Below are 21,011 nucleotides of genomic sequence, written 5' to 3'. Positions count from 1 at the left end.
TGCTCTGCAGTAGAGCACAGATTACAGGTTAGCCACTATCTACTGACAACACTCGATTACATAAGAAAACTTTTACTAGTTAGTTTCACCCAGAGACAGAGGCCTGGGACTCGTACTACCACACAGGACGGCCCCTGGACTGTGCAGATGGAAGATGGTCAGATAACACAGATTTATCTAAACGTGAGTATGAGGATTTCTTTAAGTTACACTTCACACACATACCGGCAGAGTACTGTACTAATTAGACAATGGCTCCTATCTACTGCTACTTCTTTACCTCAACTTTACTACTCTTTTTTTTACCTCAAGTTGCCTGTTGGATATTGAGTGTAGTATTGCACAGAGTACGTAAAGCATTGTTGTACTTTTTGTATCGTGGAACTGTCTTTGTCGCCTCACCTTGCACCTCACACTTGTTCTACCAAAGGTTTGGTGCCCGTGGGTCCAGGGGTGGGTGTTACATCTCCTGGTGACCACACTGTGACAAGTCGCCTGGAAACATTAAAGCCCACAAGCTGGTGCAACACCAATATCCAGCACCCCGGACAACTGCAAATTTCCTTACCGTCCCCATGCAGGTATCTGCCACATCAACCCATATAGAGTCGGCCACAATTTCCCGGCCTGCTTTGGTTGTCACGGTATAGTATGCCAAGATGCGGAATGATGGGATAAATTCTTCTGTTATCGGCAGGGACATAGTCACAGCAGTCTGGCCTTTCCCTCTCTCCTGAGTCCCCACTTCTATTATTCTACCTTTATTCATTATCTATAGAAGAAAAATATTGGCATCAAAGAACTTTCTTGACTTTTCAGCATAAGAAAAAAACTATGACTACTACAACTCAACTCCAACATGGATCCATGTCGTACAGATCTGTATACATAATAATCTACGGGCTAGAGTTTTTTTCTCTAAGTCACTTAGCATGTCTAAAAGTAGATGAAAGTAGTAGAAAAAAATGTTACAGAAAATGACTAAAAAGAAATCTCCCAATAATTTTTCCTGCTTTTTGGCATTTTTCAAAAACTTCTGGTGTTTTCTCATTTTTATGTAAATTCACACTCCATACTGCTGACGCTGTTAGATAGCTGTTAGGAACAAAGTCCATCTCTGCTTCCAGAATGTAGAGAAATGCTTCTATTCTCCTGTGTAAAGTGTCAAAGAGGTGTTCCTAAGCCTCTGAAGTGTGGAGGGCTTTAACGCCTCCTCGCTTCCCCTCCCATTCCTTAACCTGCTTGACTGACAGCAGGCTGGGCCCTGTTTCCTAATCCTAATACAAACTGTGTGCAGGTGCGACATTTGGAACCAGCTGACTGTCAATCAAGCAAGCAGGAGTAGTGTTAGGCTTAAAGGGGTTATCCGGTTAGGTTAAATACATTCTAAATCACCCCACCTCCTGGAGACTAACAATTCATTCCATATACAGTATTTCATGAACTTTTCTGTCTCCTTCCCCTGGTTCTGAGCTTGCTGTTTTTGCTAAAGACACAGAAAACTGCATGTGAGCTGCTCTCCTCTTCTTTCCTCTTCCGAGATAGCTTACTGGGTTCTGTCAGGCTATTTCTGCTCTCTGTAAAGCCGGGACAGTTCATCACTGTCAGGTCACAAAAAGATAGCAAACTCAGCTGACCTGGGACATTGTTTACATGAGCCCTCTCAGAAGAGAGGGGGAGACAGAGAAAACAGCTCACACAGTTTTTAGTGTCTTCAGCAAAAGCAGCATCTAAAAACTGGGGGAAGGAAGGAGACAATTTTCTCAATGAAATTCTTACAGTGAGATGTGAATCCAATGATATAATGTCCTCAGATCATGTATTTTATATGTAAAAGACAGATCTAGGTATAAATAACTAACTAAGATAAGGAATTAAGTCCAGATACCACATAGTTGAATTGTTTGATCTGATCTGCGACATTGGTGTCATTGTTCTGGATAATGAAGCTGATAAAAGCATTTTCTCCTGGTTTTAGTACCGCTCCTGCAACACTGAGATGTAAGTAATTGTCACCAATGGGTTCGTAGGCGGTGGCCTCCATGGTGGCAGAAGCTTGTTGTTCCTTGGTTAATGTATCATCTGTTGTGAATACCTAGAAGAGGAGGAGATAGATATCTATGATGGATGAGTAGTAATATAGTGCTAGCACACTAACATGACAAAAGTCAGAGTAAAAAATTGGTTTGTGTAAGGTTTTGTTCATCTGGACTTTCCATATTGCCATGCTGAACCAATTGGAGTATCTGAAGAGCCTCTGAGAAGGCCCATTGATGCATAATGATGTCTAATATCACATTTTCAATCAATCCAAGGGTTAGAAACTTTGCTGAACAAACAGTAGGTGTGAACAAAGCCTATATGACCATCAAGTCAACATTGAAGACTCTTTGGGCTTTCCATCCATTATTCCTTCTGCTAACAAGATCCTTCTATTCTAGAGGGTCAGGCTATGTGTAAGACCAGGAATATTACATTGATCTCCAGCCGCTTTATGTTTGAAATGGCATTCAGGACAAGTTGGATTGTTCCGTCTTCCTGAGTTTTTCCTCTCACATTTCCTGGTGTCGCTAGAACAGGGACACCATGAGCCGGACTCCCATCAGGATTAGTGACCAACACCTAAAAGCGGTAAAGACAAAAATGTTTAAAAACAAAGTTAAACATAAATGGATATCCCATTTGGGGGAAAAATGGATAAAATTGTTGAATGAAATATTTTGTTGAGAATCTAATACATCCCAAAATTCTCGAAATATTTTGATTTCTTAGTATCTGAACATGAGCCGCGCTCCGATGCTGACAGTTAACCCCATAGATGCTGCGATCAGTGCGATCACAGCACCTATAGTGCAGGAGAGAGGAAGGATTCTCCTCTGCTTACCATCGGTAAGTCCCAGCAGGACTATAGTCAGGAGACATTACACCACTAACAGAATAAGTCTTTTTGGGTGGCCATGGGCCCCCCAGGAGCTCAGGGCCGAGGGCTGCCGCCCAAAACTGACCTATTATAATCCGCTACTGTGTGCACGTACCCTAAGGGCCCTATTCCACCGGACGATTATCGTTTGCATAATCGTTAACGATTAACGATCTCAAACCACCGCTATTGCGAAAGACCTGAAAACGTTCACTCATTTCCATGGAACGATAATCGTTACTTATGATCGTAATTGCGATTGTTTCTTCTTCGCTATTTATTCGCTATTGCGTTCGTATCTATTGCGAACGACCGAACAATGACCTATTCAATGCGAACGATTTGCGAACGTTTTGCGAATGAGCAACGGTAAAAATAGGTCCAGGTCTTATATTTCTCGTTTGGTCGTTAATCGTTAACTGCATTTCAACCGAACGATTATTGTTTAGATTCGAACGATTTAACGATAATCTGAACGATAATCGTCCGGTGGAATAGGGCCCTAACTCTATGCAGGTTACAGAGCAGATCAGCATTGCACTGTAATCTGCCAATCATGAGACAATCCTATAGTGAATTCCTCTTGGTGAGAAAGTAAAAAAGTAAAAAACACACACGCAAATAAAAATATACATAAAGTACAAAACACATAAAATCCCCATAGCCCCAATGCAATAATAAATGTAGAGAAAAAAGTACACATTTAGTATGGCTGCATGCGTAATGACAATAAAATGGCAATAAAATAATCACATAACTAAATCACATAACTAAACCCACATGTTGGGGAAAATTTTTTAAAAAAATAGAAAAATGCTATTTTTTTTTTATTTTTTTCATGAAATGTGGGCGTTTCTCACAAAAAAATTGTATAGATATTGGCCAAAAATGACCACTAACCTAAAGTACAATATGTTACGAGAAAACAGTCTCAGAATTGCTGGGATAAGTTGTAGCATCACAGAGGTATAACCACATAAGTTAAGAATGGTCAGTTTTTAAAAATGGGCTCGAACTCAAAGGCGTTATCTGGACCGGTCCTGAAAGGGTTAGTAAATCAGGCACCGAAGGATGCCGTGCCTCTTCCCCGCCCTGTCGCGCCCCCCATCACCCTCCCATCAGGCGAGCAGGGGGATACAGCTGGCGGACGCCACAAAAAAGGTTGAATCTCCCCCTTTGTCGTGGCGTACACCAGGGGCGCATGATGATTCACCCCCCCACCCCCACCCCCAATGTTCTGGATTTTGAGAAAGCCAAGCATTTTGGGAATTTCAGGTCAAGTCAGTTTCACCATGTTTCTCTACCGCTAGATAAAAATATAGAAAGATAAAAATATATAATAAAAAATTGCAATACAATCTGATATAAAACCAGTGCACTCACCATAAAACCGAATGACATTCCCGGCTTGAAATACTTGGATGTTTTTGTGAAGAGAATTTTATATGGAGAAGCCACAATATAAATATCATCCAGCACCGATTCCACCATATCACTGCCTGGAGGAGAAACAGATGGCTTTCATGGTTGTAGAGTACCTTGGGGGGGTGACAGTATAGATATACTAGCCAGGGCTGGGGAATAGGATAACATAGGATAGCATAAGAGGCTCCATCCTGCCCCAACTACACGTACATCACACAGCCCACTAGGATATCACTGAGGAAGTATATAGCAGTGATATTAGAGCGCAGCATGGTGGTGATATGTAATTCTCTTACCTGACTCAGTAATGACGGTAACAGACACAAATATTCTCCATTCTAACATGTCTTTCCCTTTTGTAAAATATGTCTCCAAGTCTTTTCTTTTCAAAACAGCAGAACCTTTACTATCACCAGAGATCTAGTTGAGAGTGGAAAATCATAAAAAGTCATAAAAACTTTGTCTATGCATGGAGGAGGTTAAATAGATTGTCCTGTAGAGAACCCATCCAGGATATTCGGATGTTATAGAGGGAGTGACCCCCCTCTGTGTGACGTAGAGCTGCTCTGCATGTGGCCAACTTGAGCCATGCATGTATTATATACGAGGCCATTCATGTAAATGACTGCATATGGCTGGCTGTGGCCTCCTCTGCTAATGGTTCCTCTTCTGAGAGAGAATACAAAACAGAAGGCTTCTCTGCCTAAGTGTCTCCAGCTTGTAGTGTCCCACTACGTGTCTTTTTTACACCTACGTAAAAGTGTCTCTATCCGGTGTCACAGTTAGTGCAGTTAACAGCTGTGTCTTATGATCCTATTAGACAAAGCGATTTTTAACGATTAACGCTAAACGATTGCAAATGAGATTATCGCTTACATTTGAATGATATAACGATTTTCCGGATGATAATTGTCCCATGTAATAGGGTCCTTACTCCAACCGCAAGGTGTCAACCTCTCCCAGAGCACAGCTGTATTTCACCAGGAAGGTTTAGCTATACACCCCCCCCCCCCCCCCTTTTATACACCGCACTTTCCAGGGTTAGTGAGTTGGTGCCCACAGTGATGTGTTACTAGACTCAAGACCCAGGGTAGTCAGAGATAAGAGAGCAACCCCCCTTTGCCTACACTGTGGATCCTTAACGTTAGAACAGTCACCTTCCTCTAAAGTAGGAGAGATCAAAGGGACTGTACTGCAGTAGAGCACAGTGCAAGATAGACACTCTCTATGGATTTTTCCTCGGCTGAGTAGGAAGAAAACAAGGCCTGGGACTAGTACTACCATTCAGGAAGGAAACCCGACACTGAGTAGCAGAATCTGGTCAGATAAGATAACTGAGACATATCTATACGTGAGTACAAGGAGTTCTCCAAGACACTATATACACTTCACCACATCTTGGCAGAGTACTCACTACATTAGGCAAGGGGCCCTCCTATCTGGTCCCTGACACCTGCTACTGTTCCATTCTTCTATCTACTCCTTCTCTACAAGTTATTACTTCTGTTATTGATTTTTGCACTAAATACTTAAAGTGTCACTGTCGTGAATTTTTTTCACTATGGAGAGAGCTAAATAAAAGACCAAAACAGGACAACAAAGAGTTAATCTACAAATCCATCACCCTTTATCAACTCTGACAGTCACCATTGACCTCTCTGACCTCTGATTACAGCTGTCACCAAGCTCTGTGTCTGTAATCCTCTGTTATCTGCTCCCTGCTGTCGGCTAACTCCCTCCTTCCTCCTCCCCCCTCCCCTCTCCATAGAACAGACTGGGTTGTGTCTGATGCAACAAGTCACAATTTCCTGATTTTTTGCAGTGAATGGAAAAGAAGAGGGGGGGGGGGCTGGGAAAAGGTTTTTTAAATGCAGATAATGGCATTTCTGGCTAATAAACCCAATTACAAAGTTTCTTAAAATCTATTGATTTCTGCAAAAAAATAAAATAAAAATACGACAGTGACTCTTTAAGCACTGTTGTTACTTTTATTGCACTGAAGATATGTTTCTATGTAAAGTTGAATACTGTTTAAAGTGGGACTACACTCGCCCCTCACATCAGTTCTAACTAAGGTTGCTGTGTGTCCGGGGACGGGTAGATTAGAAATCGTGTCTGCTTCATTTTATAGACACAGCACCACTCTTGACCATGGCCTGTGTCTGGTATTGCAGCTCATCCTCACTTACTTAAAGGCTGCAGTACTGACCTATGGATATGAATGGAGCTGTTTCAGGGGAGGAAGGAGAAAGTCCTTACTTTAATTAGAATGATAGCTACTAGAGATGAGCGAACGGGGTTCGAGTCGATCCGAACCCGAACGATCAGCATTTGATTAGCGGTGGCTGCTGAACTTGGATAAAGCTCTAAGGTTGTCTGGAAAACATGGATACAGCCAATGACTATATCCATGATTTCCACATAGCCTTAGGCTCCGTTCCCACTAAGCAAAGGTAGCGGAATTCCGCGACGGAATTGTCCGCCGCGGAATGCCGTTAGCCTCCCGCTCATAATGGGACTCTATGGGAGGCGCGCGCTCCTGCCCTGTCCGCGCTGAAGAATGAACATGTTCATTCTTCAGCGCGTACAGAGCAGCAGCGCGCGCCTCCCATAGACTCCCATTATGAGCGGGAGGCTAACGGCATTCCGCGGCGGACAATTCCGTCGCGGAATTCCGCTAGCTTTGCTCAGTGGGAACGGGGCCTTAGGGCTTTATCCAAGTTCAGCAGCCACCGCTAATCAAATGCCGAAAGTTTGGGTTCCATGGACTCCAGCATGCTCCAGGTTCACTCATCTCTAATAGCTACCTAAATACAGAAGTATAAACTTAAAGGGGTGGTGCGGTGCTAAACAATTATTCACTAAATAACACACATTACAAAGTTATACAACTTGATGTCATCTTCGGACGGACGGCCGAACAGCTCCGACCGTCGTGCAGGACGCCCTCTGCCGCGTCATCAGCTACTCAGCCACGATTGGCTGAGCACAGTTATACTCAGCCAATCGCGGCTGAGTAGCTGATGACGCGGCAGAGGGTGGCCGGCACTAGGGACGGTCAGAGCGGTTTGGCCATCCGTCCGAAGATGACATCAAGTTGTATAACTTTGTAATGTGTGTTATTTAGTAAACAATTGTTTAGCGCCGCACTACCCCTTTAATAGATTCTGATGGATGCGTTGTGACCCGAAACGGGCCCTCTAAGTTCTGTTGCCTCTGAGTAAGGTAACTCTCTCAGGCTCACACAAGTGGAAAGAGGTGACTGCTGTACTTAGCGTTTTTCCCACTAGGTGTCACTACTGTGTTTCTGTGTAACCTGTCCCTTGCACAGCTGAAGTCTTCCAGGGGTTAACTGTTATATGCCACGTGTTGCCTTTCTGACTACTCACAGGTGCAGGTCGTTTCCCTCTTTTCTCCAACCTATCTCCTCCCCTCTCTTCTCTGCACACACACAGCCCACCAATCACAGACAGGGTTAGATGGATCCCTGAGGTTAGGACTTGCTTCCTGGTGGGAGGAGTTAGTCGGTCCGGCTAGGACATTGGAGGAGGACACAGCCAGTCTAACAAGGACGCAACTAGACAAGTTATTTCTTCTAGGAGCACAAGAACCGCTATGCAGTGCTAAGCCTTTCACAAGGGGAGAAAAAGGCAAACAGGGATCACCTTGCCCACACCAAGAACCTCTCTAAACCGTGCAGGGCAGTTACATTCAGAGTGCTAGGAACTGACCAGAGTAGAACAAAGGCACTAGGAAAAGTATCCCACTGCGCAGCGCAGGACAACTGGGAAGGCTGGGGAGCCCACTCAACCTAGGTAACAAGACCAGTGCCTTGTATTACCCACATAGGATGGGTAGCTCGCAAGTAGGGCGCATAAGGCGCTTAAGACTAGAAGTCATCTGTGAGTACGAGTATTCTGTATTCTATTCTTCTTCACACCTCTACTGTTCTAGTAGAGTACATCTCTGCATTGGGCAGGGCCCCTCTGGCAACTCCTCTCCTTTACTCTCTCTACTAGAACCTTCTCACTACAAGCACCTGGTCTCTACCTCAACTGTAAGCACCTGAGTTATGGCAAGACTGTAACAATTGTATTGCACTGGACTTTATTGTTGCTTCCAGTATTTTTTGTACTGCACTGGACTCTGGCTTATCTCCTCCGAACCCGCACACACATCTATAAACTTGCTTTAATTCTTTTGTCTGTGCTGGTGAGGCACCAGACTGTCCAGGGTGGGTCCTATACCACTCCAGGCTACCGTGACAAGTGCCCAAGTGACCCTAGACCCACTCAGATACCACACCATCGTAACAGCTGACCAGAAGGGAGTTCACCTAACCAAATACTCTCCTGCGCCTCACTGTATTGCATTACAGATACTTCGGAGAATGGTGGTGAATCAATTTTAGGGTTAATAAAAAAACGTAACTTTAATGATGAAGTATAATTACCTCTACTCTCCTTAGGGTATCTGGCAGACTAATCTTCTCATTGTCTCTCTTGACTCCAAAGAGAACAAAGGCCTTGCCAGTGACAGGTTTACCATAGAGATACCTGATGAGACAAAATATTACATCACTTTACTGCCAGTCACATTATTAGAAGAACATAGCTGCTTTATTTCAAAAATAGCGCCACACCTCTCCTAAGGTTGTGTTTGGCAGGGCCGGCCTTAGGGTAAATAGCGCCCTGTGCAAAGCCTTTTTTTGGCGCCCCCCCCGCCCCTTAAGGTAACATAAAGCTCCTTCACCCTCCCCCCTCCTCCGCCATACACACCACTACCCTCCCCCCATGCACAAAAGTACCCCCCAGCCATTTACACAACTACCCGAGTACCCCCCCAGCCATACACACAACTACCCGAGTACCCCCCAGCCATACACACAACTACCCGAGTACCCCCCAGCCATAAACACAACTACCCGAGTACCCCCCCAGCCATACACACAACTACCTGAATACCCCCCAGCCATACACACAACTACCCCCCCAGCCATACACACGACTACCCGAGTACCCCCCCAGCCATACACACAACTACCTGAATACCCCCCAGCCATACACACAACTACCCCCCCAGCCATACACAAAACTACCCGAAAACCCCCCTAGCTATACACACAACTACCCCCCAGCCATACACAAAACTACCCCCCCAGCCTTACAAACAAGTACCCCCCCAGCCCCACACACAACTAGAAACTTTAAAGCCAAAGCCAGGAATGGATTTGAGATGAGGAGAAATCTCAGTCTTTCCTTAATGACCTGTTCTCTGTTTATAGTCTGTTTCTGACTTTGGCTTCAATAATCTGTCAGTTAAATCTGTCTGTGTAAAGTCACCCTTACAGATATCCTCCTGAGCAAGTAAAATGTACATCTAATGCTGTGTTTCCATATTTGCATTCAGAATGCATTTTTAAACACATGGAAAACAACGTCCCTATGGCCCTAAGAGCCGTGCCATATTGCCAATAATCCCCACAACATTGCACGGCTATTGTAGAGGAAATGGCAGCGCGGTTTCATCCATGTTTGGACACCAATGTGGTAAGAGCCTAAGGCTGGGTTCACAACTGCGTTTTTGCAATCAGTTTTTTTTCATCAGTTTTTTGCAAAAAACGGATGAAAAAAACGGATGCATTTGTGTGCATCCGTTTTGATCCGTTTTTCCATTGACGGATCCGTTTTTTTTTTTTTTGACGGATGCAAAAACGTAGCTGACACTACTTTTGTGTCCATTAAAAAAAACGGATCCCTTTTTTTTTTCAATGGAAGTCTTTTGAAAAAAAGGGATGAAAAAAAAGTCGATTGCAAAAACGCAGTGTGAACCCAGCCTAACACCACCTGCTGGCCACAAAAGGGGGAAAAACACTGAAAACAAATGGGTAGTTTTCCTGATAAATGCTATGTAACATGTAAGGGCTATCTCATAATACTTTATTGAAAAGTTTGTGTTTCTATCTGGGGTTCTATGTGACCTGGAAATAAATAAAGTTGTGTATATATATATATATATATATATATATATATGACTTTTATTTATTACAGCAAGTCAGGTTTAACACTTTCGCTGCTTTTCACCATATATTTGTTTCATTAGCTGCAGTGTAAGGGTTAAACCTGTCCTGCCCTTTGCAGTCCTTGTCACAGCCCACTCCCAGCTACCTGGCAGAGACAGAGGTAAAGCAGGGATATTACTCACACTGTCTTGTGTCAGGACGGGTCAGCCGGGGGAGGGGCGCTTCCTCTCACTTTCTGCTGTGGCCTCCATGTAACGATTATCGTGCAAATTTGCACGATAACGATCGAATTCGAACGATAATCGTACGGGTGAACGCAGCGAACGATCAAACGACGAACGAGAAATCGTTCATTTTGATCTTTCAACATGTTATCAAATTGTCGTTCGTCGTTCGCAAAAAATTCGCATATCGTTCCGTGTGAACAGTCGTTCGCCGATTTAACCAATGTATGAGATAGGCTTAAGGATCGCGAAAGGATCGCAAAACGAATTTTCCGTACGATGTATCGTACCGTATAAACGCTGATTGTTATGAAAAAAAAATCGGTACTCCGACATCGTTAATCGTACGATCGGGCCAATTATCGTTTCGTGTAAACGCACCATTAGAAACAGAAGTTAGATGTGCTTTCTGTCTATCTGCCAGAGCGCCCTAAACGAACTACTATGTGAGGAGGAGGCCAAGCGCCCCCTAGCTGGCCGGGAGTGAGGCGCCATTTGCAATCGCACAGGTCGCACACCCCAAAGGCCGGCCCTGGTGTTTGGTATTACATCGCCATTCACTTCAGCAGAACTGAGCTGCAATACCAGACGTAAACCAAGTGACACGCATGTTTTTATAAACCTTGATAATCCCTTTAATAACGCTCCAGCAGATGTCGCTGACCACTGGGTCACGTAACATCCTCTCGTAAAGTAACTCAACACGACCAAACGCTTCTACTCACTTTGCCTCTATGTCCACAATTAGTTCTTCATCTTTAATGTGGAAAAATTTCTTAGCTGTAGTTACTTTTACTTCAATGCTTGGAAGAACTGAAATACACGTAAAAAGAAACATTTTGTGACAATTCTAAATCAATGTAATTATGATCAAACATATTATTATTATTATTATTATTATTATTATTATTATTATATTATTATTATATTATTATTATAATATTATTAATAATAATAATATTATAATATTAATAATATAATAATAATAATAATAATAATAATAATAATAATAATAATAATAATATTATTATTATTATTAAAATAATAATAATAATAATAATAATAATAATAATAATAATAATAATTATTATTATAATAATAATAATAATAATAATAATAATAATAATAATAATAATATTATTATTATTATTATTATTAAAATAATAATAATAATAAAATAATAATAATAATAATAATAATAATAATAATAATAATAATAATATTATTATGCGAACTGAACTTCCCAAGATTTTTTCTAAAGCACCGAGCCAAACTTTTTGCAAAGTTCAAAAGGATGGTGGCCGCACATCTAAAAAAAAAAAACCTGTTTGCGCTCCCCGGTGTCCAGGTCTCCGGTGTTCCCGGCTGTCTTCAATCCGTTCAGCTAATTACTGACTGAGAAGAGATAGCAATGGGGACACTGCCCAGTGATTGGTTGAACAGGAATTTGGTGGTAGTGGGGGACACCATGGAAGAAGGACATGGGGGAAGCCCGGAAAGGTAAATACTGATAAGCAAATTTTTTGAACCGCACTAAAACAGCTAAACTTCTGCCATCATTTGGCTATGTTCACACAACGTCAAAAAAAAGGAAAAAGGTGTCCACTTTTTGGGGTTAAAAAGACGTCCGTTATTGCATCATTTTAAGTGACACGACTAAAATGCATTGAAGTCTATGGAATAACGGACGTCTTTTTCACACATTTTATTGAATGCGTCCACCTCAAAAGACGTCTGTCATTCAATACAATGTGTGAAAAAGAAAAAGACGTCCGTTATTCCATAGACTTCAATGTATTTTAGTCAAGGCAATTAAAATGATGCTATAACAGACGTCTTTTTAACCACAAAAAGCGGACGCTTTTTTCCTTTTTTCGACGTTGTGTGAACATAGCCTTTAGCTGTTTTAGTGCAGTTTATTTAAGGTTTGGTTCAGAGGATCCCGAACCTTACTTAGTTAAAAAATGGTCAAACCTGCCATCGAACTTTTGGCTCATCTCTATTTAGAATACCGCCATAACTGAGCACTTTACAATTCTCATAATACAAGAATCAGACAATACAGAATTACACACATAGAGGCCTTTTGTAAAAAATTATGTTCAGGTTTGCCGGTCTAACATACGTCCCCGTCTCCCACACCCCACGCTGGACGTACTGAGAGGCGCATGCATGCTAGTCACAGAAATCTGTCAGTATAATGTGATACTACATGTCTTGTACTGCTGTGTGTCCAGTATCTCCTCTATACAGTATAGTGTGATACTACATGTTCTGTGCTGCTGTGTGTGTCTTTTATCTTCTCTCTATAGTACAGTGTGATACTACATGTCCTGTCCTGCTGTGTGTATCTAGTATACCCTCTCTACAGTATAGTGTGATACTACATGTCCTGTCCTGCTGTGTGTCTGGTATCTCCTCTCTACAGTACAGTGTGATACTACATGTCCTGTACTGCTGTGTGTGTCTAGTATCTCCTTTACAGTATAGTGTGATACTACATGTCCTGTACTGCTGTGTGTCTAGTATCTCCTCTCTACAGTACAGTGTGATACTACATGTCCTGTACTGCTGTGTGTGTCTAGTATCTCCTCTCTACAGTACAGTGTGATACTACATGTCCTGTCCTGCTGTGTGTATCTAGTATACCCTTTCTACAGTATAGGTTATTTCCAATGGGGATGTTGTTTTGGATGGGCCACTGAGGGCAGAAGTAAAGGTTAGTAAGAAGAGAAGGCATCTTCTAGTTGGTGACTCGATTGTTAGAGGTGTTGTGGTAGGACAGGAGGAGGATGTGTTTAGAGAGGTGAGATGTCTCCCAGGTGCTACTGTCAGGAGGGATAGGAGACGGATTGTGAACATTGTGAAGGCTGCTAGTATAGATAGCAAGATTGATCTGGTGGTTCATCTTGGAACCAATGACTTGTCCCAAGGAGATGTGGATTTGGTTAAAAAGGAATTTCAAACTTTTAGTCTGGAGCTGGGCAAGATAACAGATTCTGTGACATTTTCAGAGGTTTTGCCGGTCTGTAATCAGAACAACAAGGCATGTCGTATCTCAGAGTTTAATGCATGGTTAAGGCAGTGGTGTAAGGCAGAAGGTTTTGGGTTTGTTAGTCATAGCTTTTGCAAGTGGTGCAAAAAGGACATGTTCAAGAGGGATGGTTTGCACCCATCACACATAGGTACACAGGTACTTAGTAAGGAATTCAGATTGTTTTTGGACAGACATTTAAACTAGATGAAGGGGACAGAAGTATAATAGAGGAGGAGGATTTCTGTCCCCGACCAGTAAAGACAAATAAGTGTATCCGGATTGGTGAAAGTGCAGTGGTTGGTGCTGTAGACACAGTGGTTGGTGCTGTTGATGTAGTTGTTGGTGCTGTTGACGCAGTTGTTGGTGCGGTTATTGGTGCTGTAGATGCAATGGTTGGTGCGGTTATTGGTGGTAAGGAAGGTGCTGTTGGTGCGGTAGATGAATTTGGGAATAAAGGTATTATGAAGCTTAGTAATCTTCGGGCAATGTGTACGAATGCTCGCAGCTTAGGAAACAAGATCTGTGAGCTGACGGCCATTATGTCTAGAGATGATTTGGACCTTGTTGCTGTAACAGAGACCTGGTTCAAAGAGTCTAATGATTGGGAAATAGCTATACCGGGATATATTCTGTACAGGAAAGACAGAGCAGAGAGAAGGGGAGGCGGGGTAGCCATTTATGTCAGGGATAGTCTTAAATCGACACTCATCCAAAATACATATAAAGAGCTGGAGACTCTCTGGGTTTGTATGCAGTCCAAAGAGGGATCTGTTATTAGGATAGGTGTTGTCTATAGGCCTCCGGGGCAAAGCGAGGACTATGATAATATGCTGATGGATGAAATTACTAAAATGTCATTAAAGGGGGACATTGTAGTTTAGGGGCGACTTTAACATGCCGGATGTGGATTGGAATATCCCTTCTGCACTTACATGTAAAAGCAAGAATGTAATGGAGACCCTTACAGGGGCATCTCTGAAACAGCTTGTGAAGTCACCTACCAGAGGAGAGAACATTCTAGATTTAGTATTTACTAATGGGGATCGGGTGTCTGAAGTTAGAGTGGAAGAAAATCTAGGTTCCAGTGACCACCAGTGTCTATGGTTTGACGTACAAACTGACTACGTCCAATCCCATACTACAACAAGAGTATTGGATTTTAGGAAGACAGATTTTAATAAAATGGGGGAGTATTTAGATAAAGAATTAAGAGGGTGGGATAAAACATCGGGGGCGAGCACTCAGTGGGCAGAACTAAAAAATGTCATATTAAAGGCAACTAGACTATATGTACGAGAAGTTAGCAAAAGTAAAAGGAAGAAGAATCCATTATGGTTTACTAGAGAGGTTAAGGCCATTGTAAAAGGAAAAAAGGCAGCGTATAGGAAGTATAAGGAGACTGGGAATGAAGCTGACAGAGAGACATATAAAAGTATACAGAAGGAGGCAAAGCAGATTATAAATGCTGCTAAAGCCTCAAAAGAAGAGGAAATGGCAAAATCTGTTACTGCGGGGAATAAAACCTTCTTCAGATATATAAGTGACAGGAAGAAGAAGAAGAATGGCTGCAGCATTACTAAAATAAGTAATGGGGAGAATACGTTTATTGATGGAGATAAGGCGGTCGCTGACTATTTGAATAGTTACTTCTGCTCAGTGTTTTCAGAAGGCGGCCTTCACAATCACAGGATGGTTGGACACAACATTGCCTCCAGCTATATGGGTTCGGCTCCAGTATTTTCAGAGGCTGAAGTTGCAGAGGAACTTGCCCGTTTAAAGCTGAATAAGGCGATGGGTCCAGATGGCGTCCATCCCAGGGTTCTTAAAGAACTCAGATCTGTGATTGCTGCCCCCCTGACAGATCTGTATAACCAATCCCTGCTAACAGGAGATGTCCCCGATGATTGGAGAACAGCCAATGTTATACCAATCCACAAGAAGGGGAATAGAGAAGAGCCCAGTAACTACAGGCCAGTGAGCCTGACATCTGTAGTAGTGAAAATGATGGAAACTCTTCTAAAAAAGAAGATAATGGATCACCTAAGAATCAACAATTTGATGGATCCAAACCAGCATGGCTTTACTGAGGGCCGATCATGTCAGACTAATCTCATTGATTTCTTTGATTATGCCACAAAAGTGCTGGATGAAGGTGGTGCTGTGGATATCGCCTATCTGGACTTCAGCAAAGCTTTTGATACAGTTCCCCATAAAGAGCTGATAGAGAAGTTGGAGAAAATTGGACTAAATCCCTGGATAGTTCAGTGGATTTGTGGTTGGCTGAAGGAGAGATATCAGAGGGTTGTTGTTAATGGTGTATATTCTGAGCAGAGACTGGTTACAAGTGGTGTGCCACAAGGGTCTGTTCTGGGTCCTATTCTTTTTAATATGTTTGTAAGTGACATAGGAGAAGGGTTGATAGGTAAAGTTTGTCTGTTTGCTGACGACACAAAAGTGTGCAATAGGGTGGATATTCCTGGAGGTGTCAGTAATATGGAAAATGATTTAGCTTTGCTAGATACGTGGTCCAAACAGTGGAAATTGAAGTTCAACGTTTCCAAATGTAAAATAATGCACTTGGGGAGGAGGAATCCTCTATCCGAGTATCACATCGGCAGTACTGTGTTGGAAAAGACTTCAGAAGAGAAGGATTTAGGGGTAATGATTTCTGAAAGCCTTAAAATGAGTCACCAGTGCAACCAGGCGGTGGGGAAAGCAAATCGTATGCTGGGGTGTATAGCTAGAGGTATAACCAGTAGGAAGAGGGAGATTGTGATCCCGCTGTATAGAGCTCTGGTGAGGCCACATCTGGAATACTGTGTCCAGTTCTGGAGACCTCACCTAAAAAAGGACATTGATAAAATAGAACGGGTCCAAAGACGGGCTACAAAAATGGTGGAGGGTGTGAGGCATAAACCATATCAGGAAAGACTTAAGGATTTGAATCTGTATAGTCTGGAGGAAAGACGGGAAAGGGGGGACATGATTGAAACCTTTAAGTATGTTAAGGGACTAAATAAGGTTCAAGAGGGGAGTGTTTTTAGTAAAAAACTGAGCTCAAGAACAAGAGGACACAGTGAGAGGTTAGTTGGGGGAAAGATCAGAAGCAATGTAAGAAAATATTATTTTACTGAAAGAGTGGTAGATACCTGGAACAAACTTCCAGCAGAGGTGGTTGGTAAATCTACAATAACAGAATTTAAACACGCCTGGGATAGACATATATCTATCCTAAGATAATAAGGAAGAAAATACTAAAAGGGCGGACTAGATGGACCCAGTGGTCTTTTTCTGCCGACAATCTTCTATGTTTCTATGTTTCTATGTTTAGTGTGATACTACATGTCCTGTACTGCTGTGTCTCTCGTATCTCCTCTCTACAGTACAGTGTGATACTACATGGCCTGTACTGCTGTGTGTCTAGTATCTCCTCTCTACAGTACAGTGTGATACTACATGGCCTGTACTGCTGTGTGTCTGGTATCTCCTCTCTACAGTACAGTGTGATACTACATGGCCTGTACTGCTGTGTGTCTAGTATCTCCTCTCTACAGTACAGTGTGATACTACATGGCCTGTACTGCTGTGTGTCTAGTATCTCCTCTCTACAGTCAGGGCCGGCCTTTGGGGTGTGCAACCTGTGCGGTTGCACAGGGCGCATCACTCCAGGCCAGCAGGGGGGCGCTCGGGCAGAAGAGACAGCTGCACAACTAGCTGTAGTAATGTGTGCTGCTGTCTCTGTCTGCAGGAGCGCCGCCGATACACTATAGCAGGAGGGCGCAGGGCGATCAGCTGTGGAAGCGGCCCGGCTGCCGGGCAGAGAGGCAGGTCTGCTTACTTATCTGTGGTGTAGTAGAAAGGAATGCTGTATGTCTGCAGGAGCGCCGTTAGAAAGGAGCAGGGTGCCGGGCAGCCAGCTGGGGGAGCCATCGGGCGGACAGACATACACAGCATGCATTATGTGACAGTGTCGTGCTGTGTGTATGTCTGTTCGCCTCGATCGCTCCCCCAGCTGGCTGCCCGGCACCCTGCTCCTTTCTAACGGCGCTCCTGCAGACATACAGCATTCCTTCCTGTTATCAGGGCCGGCCTTAGGGGTGTGCAGCCCCGTGTGTCAAAGGGGGCGCCAGGACCCGGTAAACCCGATCAGGTGCCGGGGCTGCCACCCGGGTGCTGCGCTGCCCCGTTTAACTAGAAGCATGTCTGTGACATGCTTGTAGTTGCCTTGTTTAGACAGCGCAAGAAGCGATTGGCTTCTCACGCTGTCAATGACCCTTGTGGCCGCAGGCAGCAATATGCCTGCGGTCACAAGAAGCCAGCTGGATAAAGTTTGAGTGCGGTGCGTTGCGTGCACACGCACGGAAGGAAAGCCGGGTTCTGAAAGCTTCCGGTGCAGAGAGCCTCTGTATATCAGGCTGCCTGCACCGGAAGACCGAAGATGCCATGCCTGGGACTGACAGAAGAAGGGAAAAGAGCTACGGGGAGCTGGTGAGTATTTATTTATTTATTTTACTCTCACCATGGGGGCGCTATGATACAATATGTTGGGGCAGCACACAGGGGGGATAATGTATTGGGGCAGCACACAGGGGGGATAATGTATTGGGGCAGCACACAGGGGGGATAATGTATTGGGGCAGCACACAGGGGGGATAATGTATTGGGGCAGCACACAGGGGGGATAATGTATTGGGGCAGCACACAGGGGGGATAATGTATTGGGGCAGCACACAGGGGGGATAATGTATTGAGGGCAGCACACGGGGGATAATGTATTGAGGGCAGCACACGGGGGATAATGTATTGGGGGCAGCACACAGGGGGGATAATGTATTGGGGCAGCACACAGGGGGGATAACGTATTGGGGCAGCACACAGGGGACGATAACGTATTGGGGCAGCACACAGGGGACGATAACGTATTGGGGCAGCACACAGGGGACGATAACCTATTGGGGCAGCACACAGGGGACGATAACCTATTGGGGCAGCACACAGGGGACGATAACCTATTGGGGCAGCACACAGGGGACGATAACCTATTGGGGCAGCACACAGGGGACGATAACCTATTGGGGCAGCACACAGGGGACGATAACCTATTGGGGCAGCACACAGGGGACGATAACCTATTGGGGCAGCACACGGGATGGATAATACATGGGGCTCCACAGAGGGAATTATAATTCATTAGAGCAGTACACTCATACAATGAGGAATGCACAGAAGGGCACAGGAAGGACATACCTAGCTATTATGTGAGGGCACATTGGGCATTAAAACTATATTGGGGGTACAGAGGCAGCCTAACTACTGTAGCAAGGAGACTAAAATGTTTCTCTGAAGATTCTGGAGAGAAGACTCATGGCCAGGAGAAGATGGCCCAGGCAGAATGGAGAGGAAAAAAAGAAAGATTGAATGGCCCAGATCGGAGAAGACACCCCCTGTGAGTTGGTGTTGTTCAGTAGCAGAATTGCTTATATGTAATCACTGTATGGTAGTAATATTTATCATCAGCAATACATTTGATACTCAGTGGGGACACTTTGAGGGCATTATACTGTGTGGGAAGACTAAGAGTGTGCCCTTCTGGTCTCATATTCTGCTGATTATGCGCTGTGTCCAGGAAGGGGGGGGGAGGGGGGGGGGGCGCTGAGAGGAAATTTCGCACAGGGCGCCATCTACCCTAAGGCCGGCCCTGTCTACAGTACAGTGTGATACTACATGGCCTGTACTGCTGTGTGTCTGGTATCTCCTCTCTACAGTACAGTGTGATACTACATGTCCTGTACTGCTGTGTGTGTCTAGTATCTCCTCTCTACAGTACAGTGTGATACTACATGTCCTGTACTGCTGTGTGTGTGTGTGTCTAGTATCTCTTCTACAGTACAGAGTGATACTACATGTCCTGTACTGCTGTGTGTCTAGTATCTCCTCTCTACAATACTCATCATACAAAAATCAGAAAATACAGAATTACACACATAGAGGCCCCGTCTCCCACACCCCACTCTGGACGTACTGAGAGGCGCATGCATGGCAGTCATAGAAATCTGTCAGTATAGTGTGATACTACATGTCCTGTACAGCTATGTGTGTCTAGTATCTCCTCTGTACAGTACAGTTTGATACTACATGTCCTGTACAGCTATGTGTGTCTAGTATCTCCTCTGTACAGTACAGTTTGATACTACATGTCCTGTACTGCTGTGTGTGTCTAGTATCTCCTCTCTACAGTATAGTGTAATACTACATGTCCCGTACTGCTGTGTGTGTCAAGTATCTCCTATGTACAGTGCAGTGTGATACTACATGTCCTGTACAGCTATGTGTGTCTAGTATCTCCTCTGTACAGTACAGTGTGATACTACATGTCCTGTACTGCTGTGTGTGTCTAGTATCTCCTCTCTACAGTACAGTGTGATACCACTTGTCCTGTACTGCTCTGTGTGTGTAGTATCCCCTCTGTACAGTATACAGCAGTGTGATACTACATGTCCTGTACTGCAGTGTGTCTAATATCTCCTTTCTACAGTACAGTTTGATACTGCATGTCCTGTACAGGTGTGCGTCTAGTATCTCCTCTCTACAGCAGTGTGATACTACATGTCCTGTACTGCTGTGTGTGTCTATTATCTCCTCTCTACAGTACAGTGTGATACTACATGTCCTGTACTGCTGTGTGTATGTCTAGTATCTCCTCTCTACCGTATAGTGTGATACTACATGTCTTGTACTGCTGTGTGTGTGGTATCTCATCTACAGTATAGTGTGATACTACATGTCCTGTACTGCTGTGTGTCTAGTATCTCCTCTCTACAGTAAAGTGTGATACTACATGTCCTGTAATGCTGTGTTTCTAGTATCTCCTCTCTACAGTACAGTGTGATACTACACGTCCTGTACTGCTGTTTGTGTGTCTAGTATCTCCTCTCCATAGTACAGTGTGATACTACATGTCCTGCACTGCTGTGTTTGTCTAGTATCTCCTCTCTACAGTACAGTGTGATACTACATGTCCTGTACTGCTGTGTGTGTGTCTAGTATCTCCTATGTACAGTGCAGTGTGATACTACATGTCCTGTACTGCTGTGTGTGTGTCTAGTATCTCCTCTCCATAGTACAGTATGATACTACATGTCCTGTACTTCTGTGATTGTCTAGTATCTCCTCTCTACAGTACAGTGTGATACTACATGCCCTGTACTGCTGTGTGTGTCTAGTATCTCCTTTCCATAGTACAGTGTGATACTACATGTCCTGTACTGCTGAGTGTGTGTCTAGTATCTCCTCTCTACAGTATAGTGTGATACTACATGTCCTGTACTGCTGTGTGTGTCTAGTATCTCCTCTCCATAGTACAGTGTGATACTACATGTCCTG

General features: G+C 43.8%; 1 protein-coding gene across 1 annotated transcript in view; it reads right to left on the bottom strand.

Moving 5' to 3' along the window:
* Positions 1-21,011, bottom strand: part of LOC138769654 (complement C3-like) — a 97,149-nt gene that overhangs the window by 49,400 nt on the left and 26,738 nt on the right. Inside the window, exons 7-13 of the mRNA XM_069948267.1 lie at positions 11,317-11,404; positions 8,799-8,901; positions 4,642-4,765; positions 4,304-4,419; positions 2,476-2,622; positions 1,889-2,095; positions 569-772 (exon numbers count right to left, since the gene is read on the bottom strand). Coding sequence (XP_069804368.1) covers positions 569-772; positions 1,889-2,095; positions 2,476-2,622; positions 4,304-4,419; positions 4,642-4,765; positions 8,799-8,901; positions 11,317-11,404 — 989 coding nt within the window. The remainder of the gene's footprint in view (positions 1-568; positions 773-1,888; positions 2,096-2,475; positions 2,623-4,303; positions 4,420-4,641; positions 4,766-8,798; positions 8,902-11,316; positions 11,405-21,011) is intronic.

This window comes from Dendropsophus ebraccatus, chromosome 1 (genome assembly GCF_027789765.1).
Source record: "Dendropsophus ebraccatus isolate aDenEbr1 chromosome 1, aDenEbr1.pat, whole genome shotgun sequence".
Lineage (NCBI taxonomy): Eukaryota > Metazoa > Chordata > Amphibia > Anura > Hylidae > Dendropsophus > Dendropsophus ebraccatus.
The sequence above is the reverse complement of the archived record's forward strand: the minus strand, read 5'-3'. Positions and strand labels throughout refer to the sequence as shown.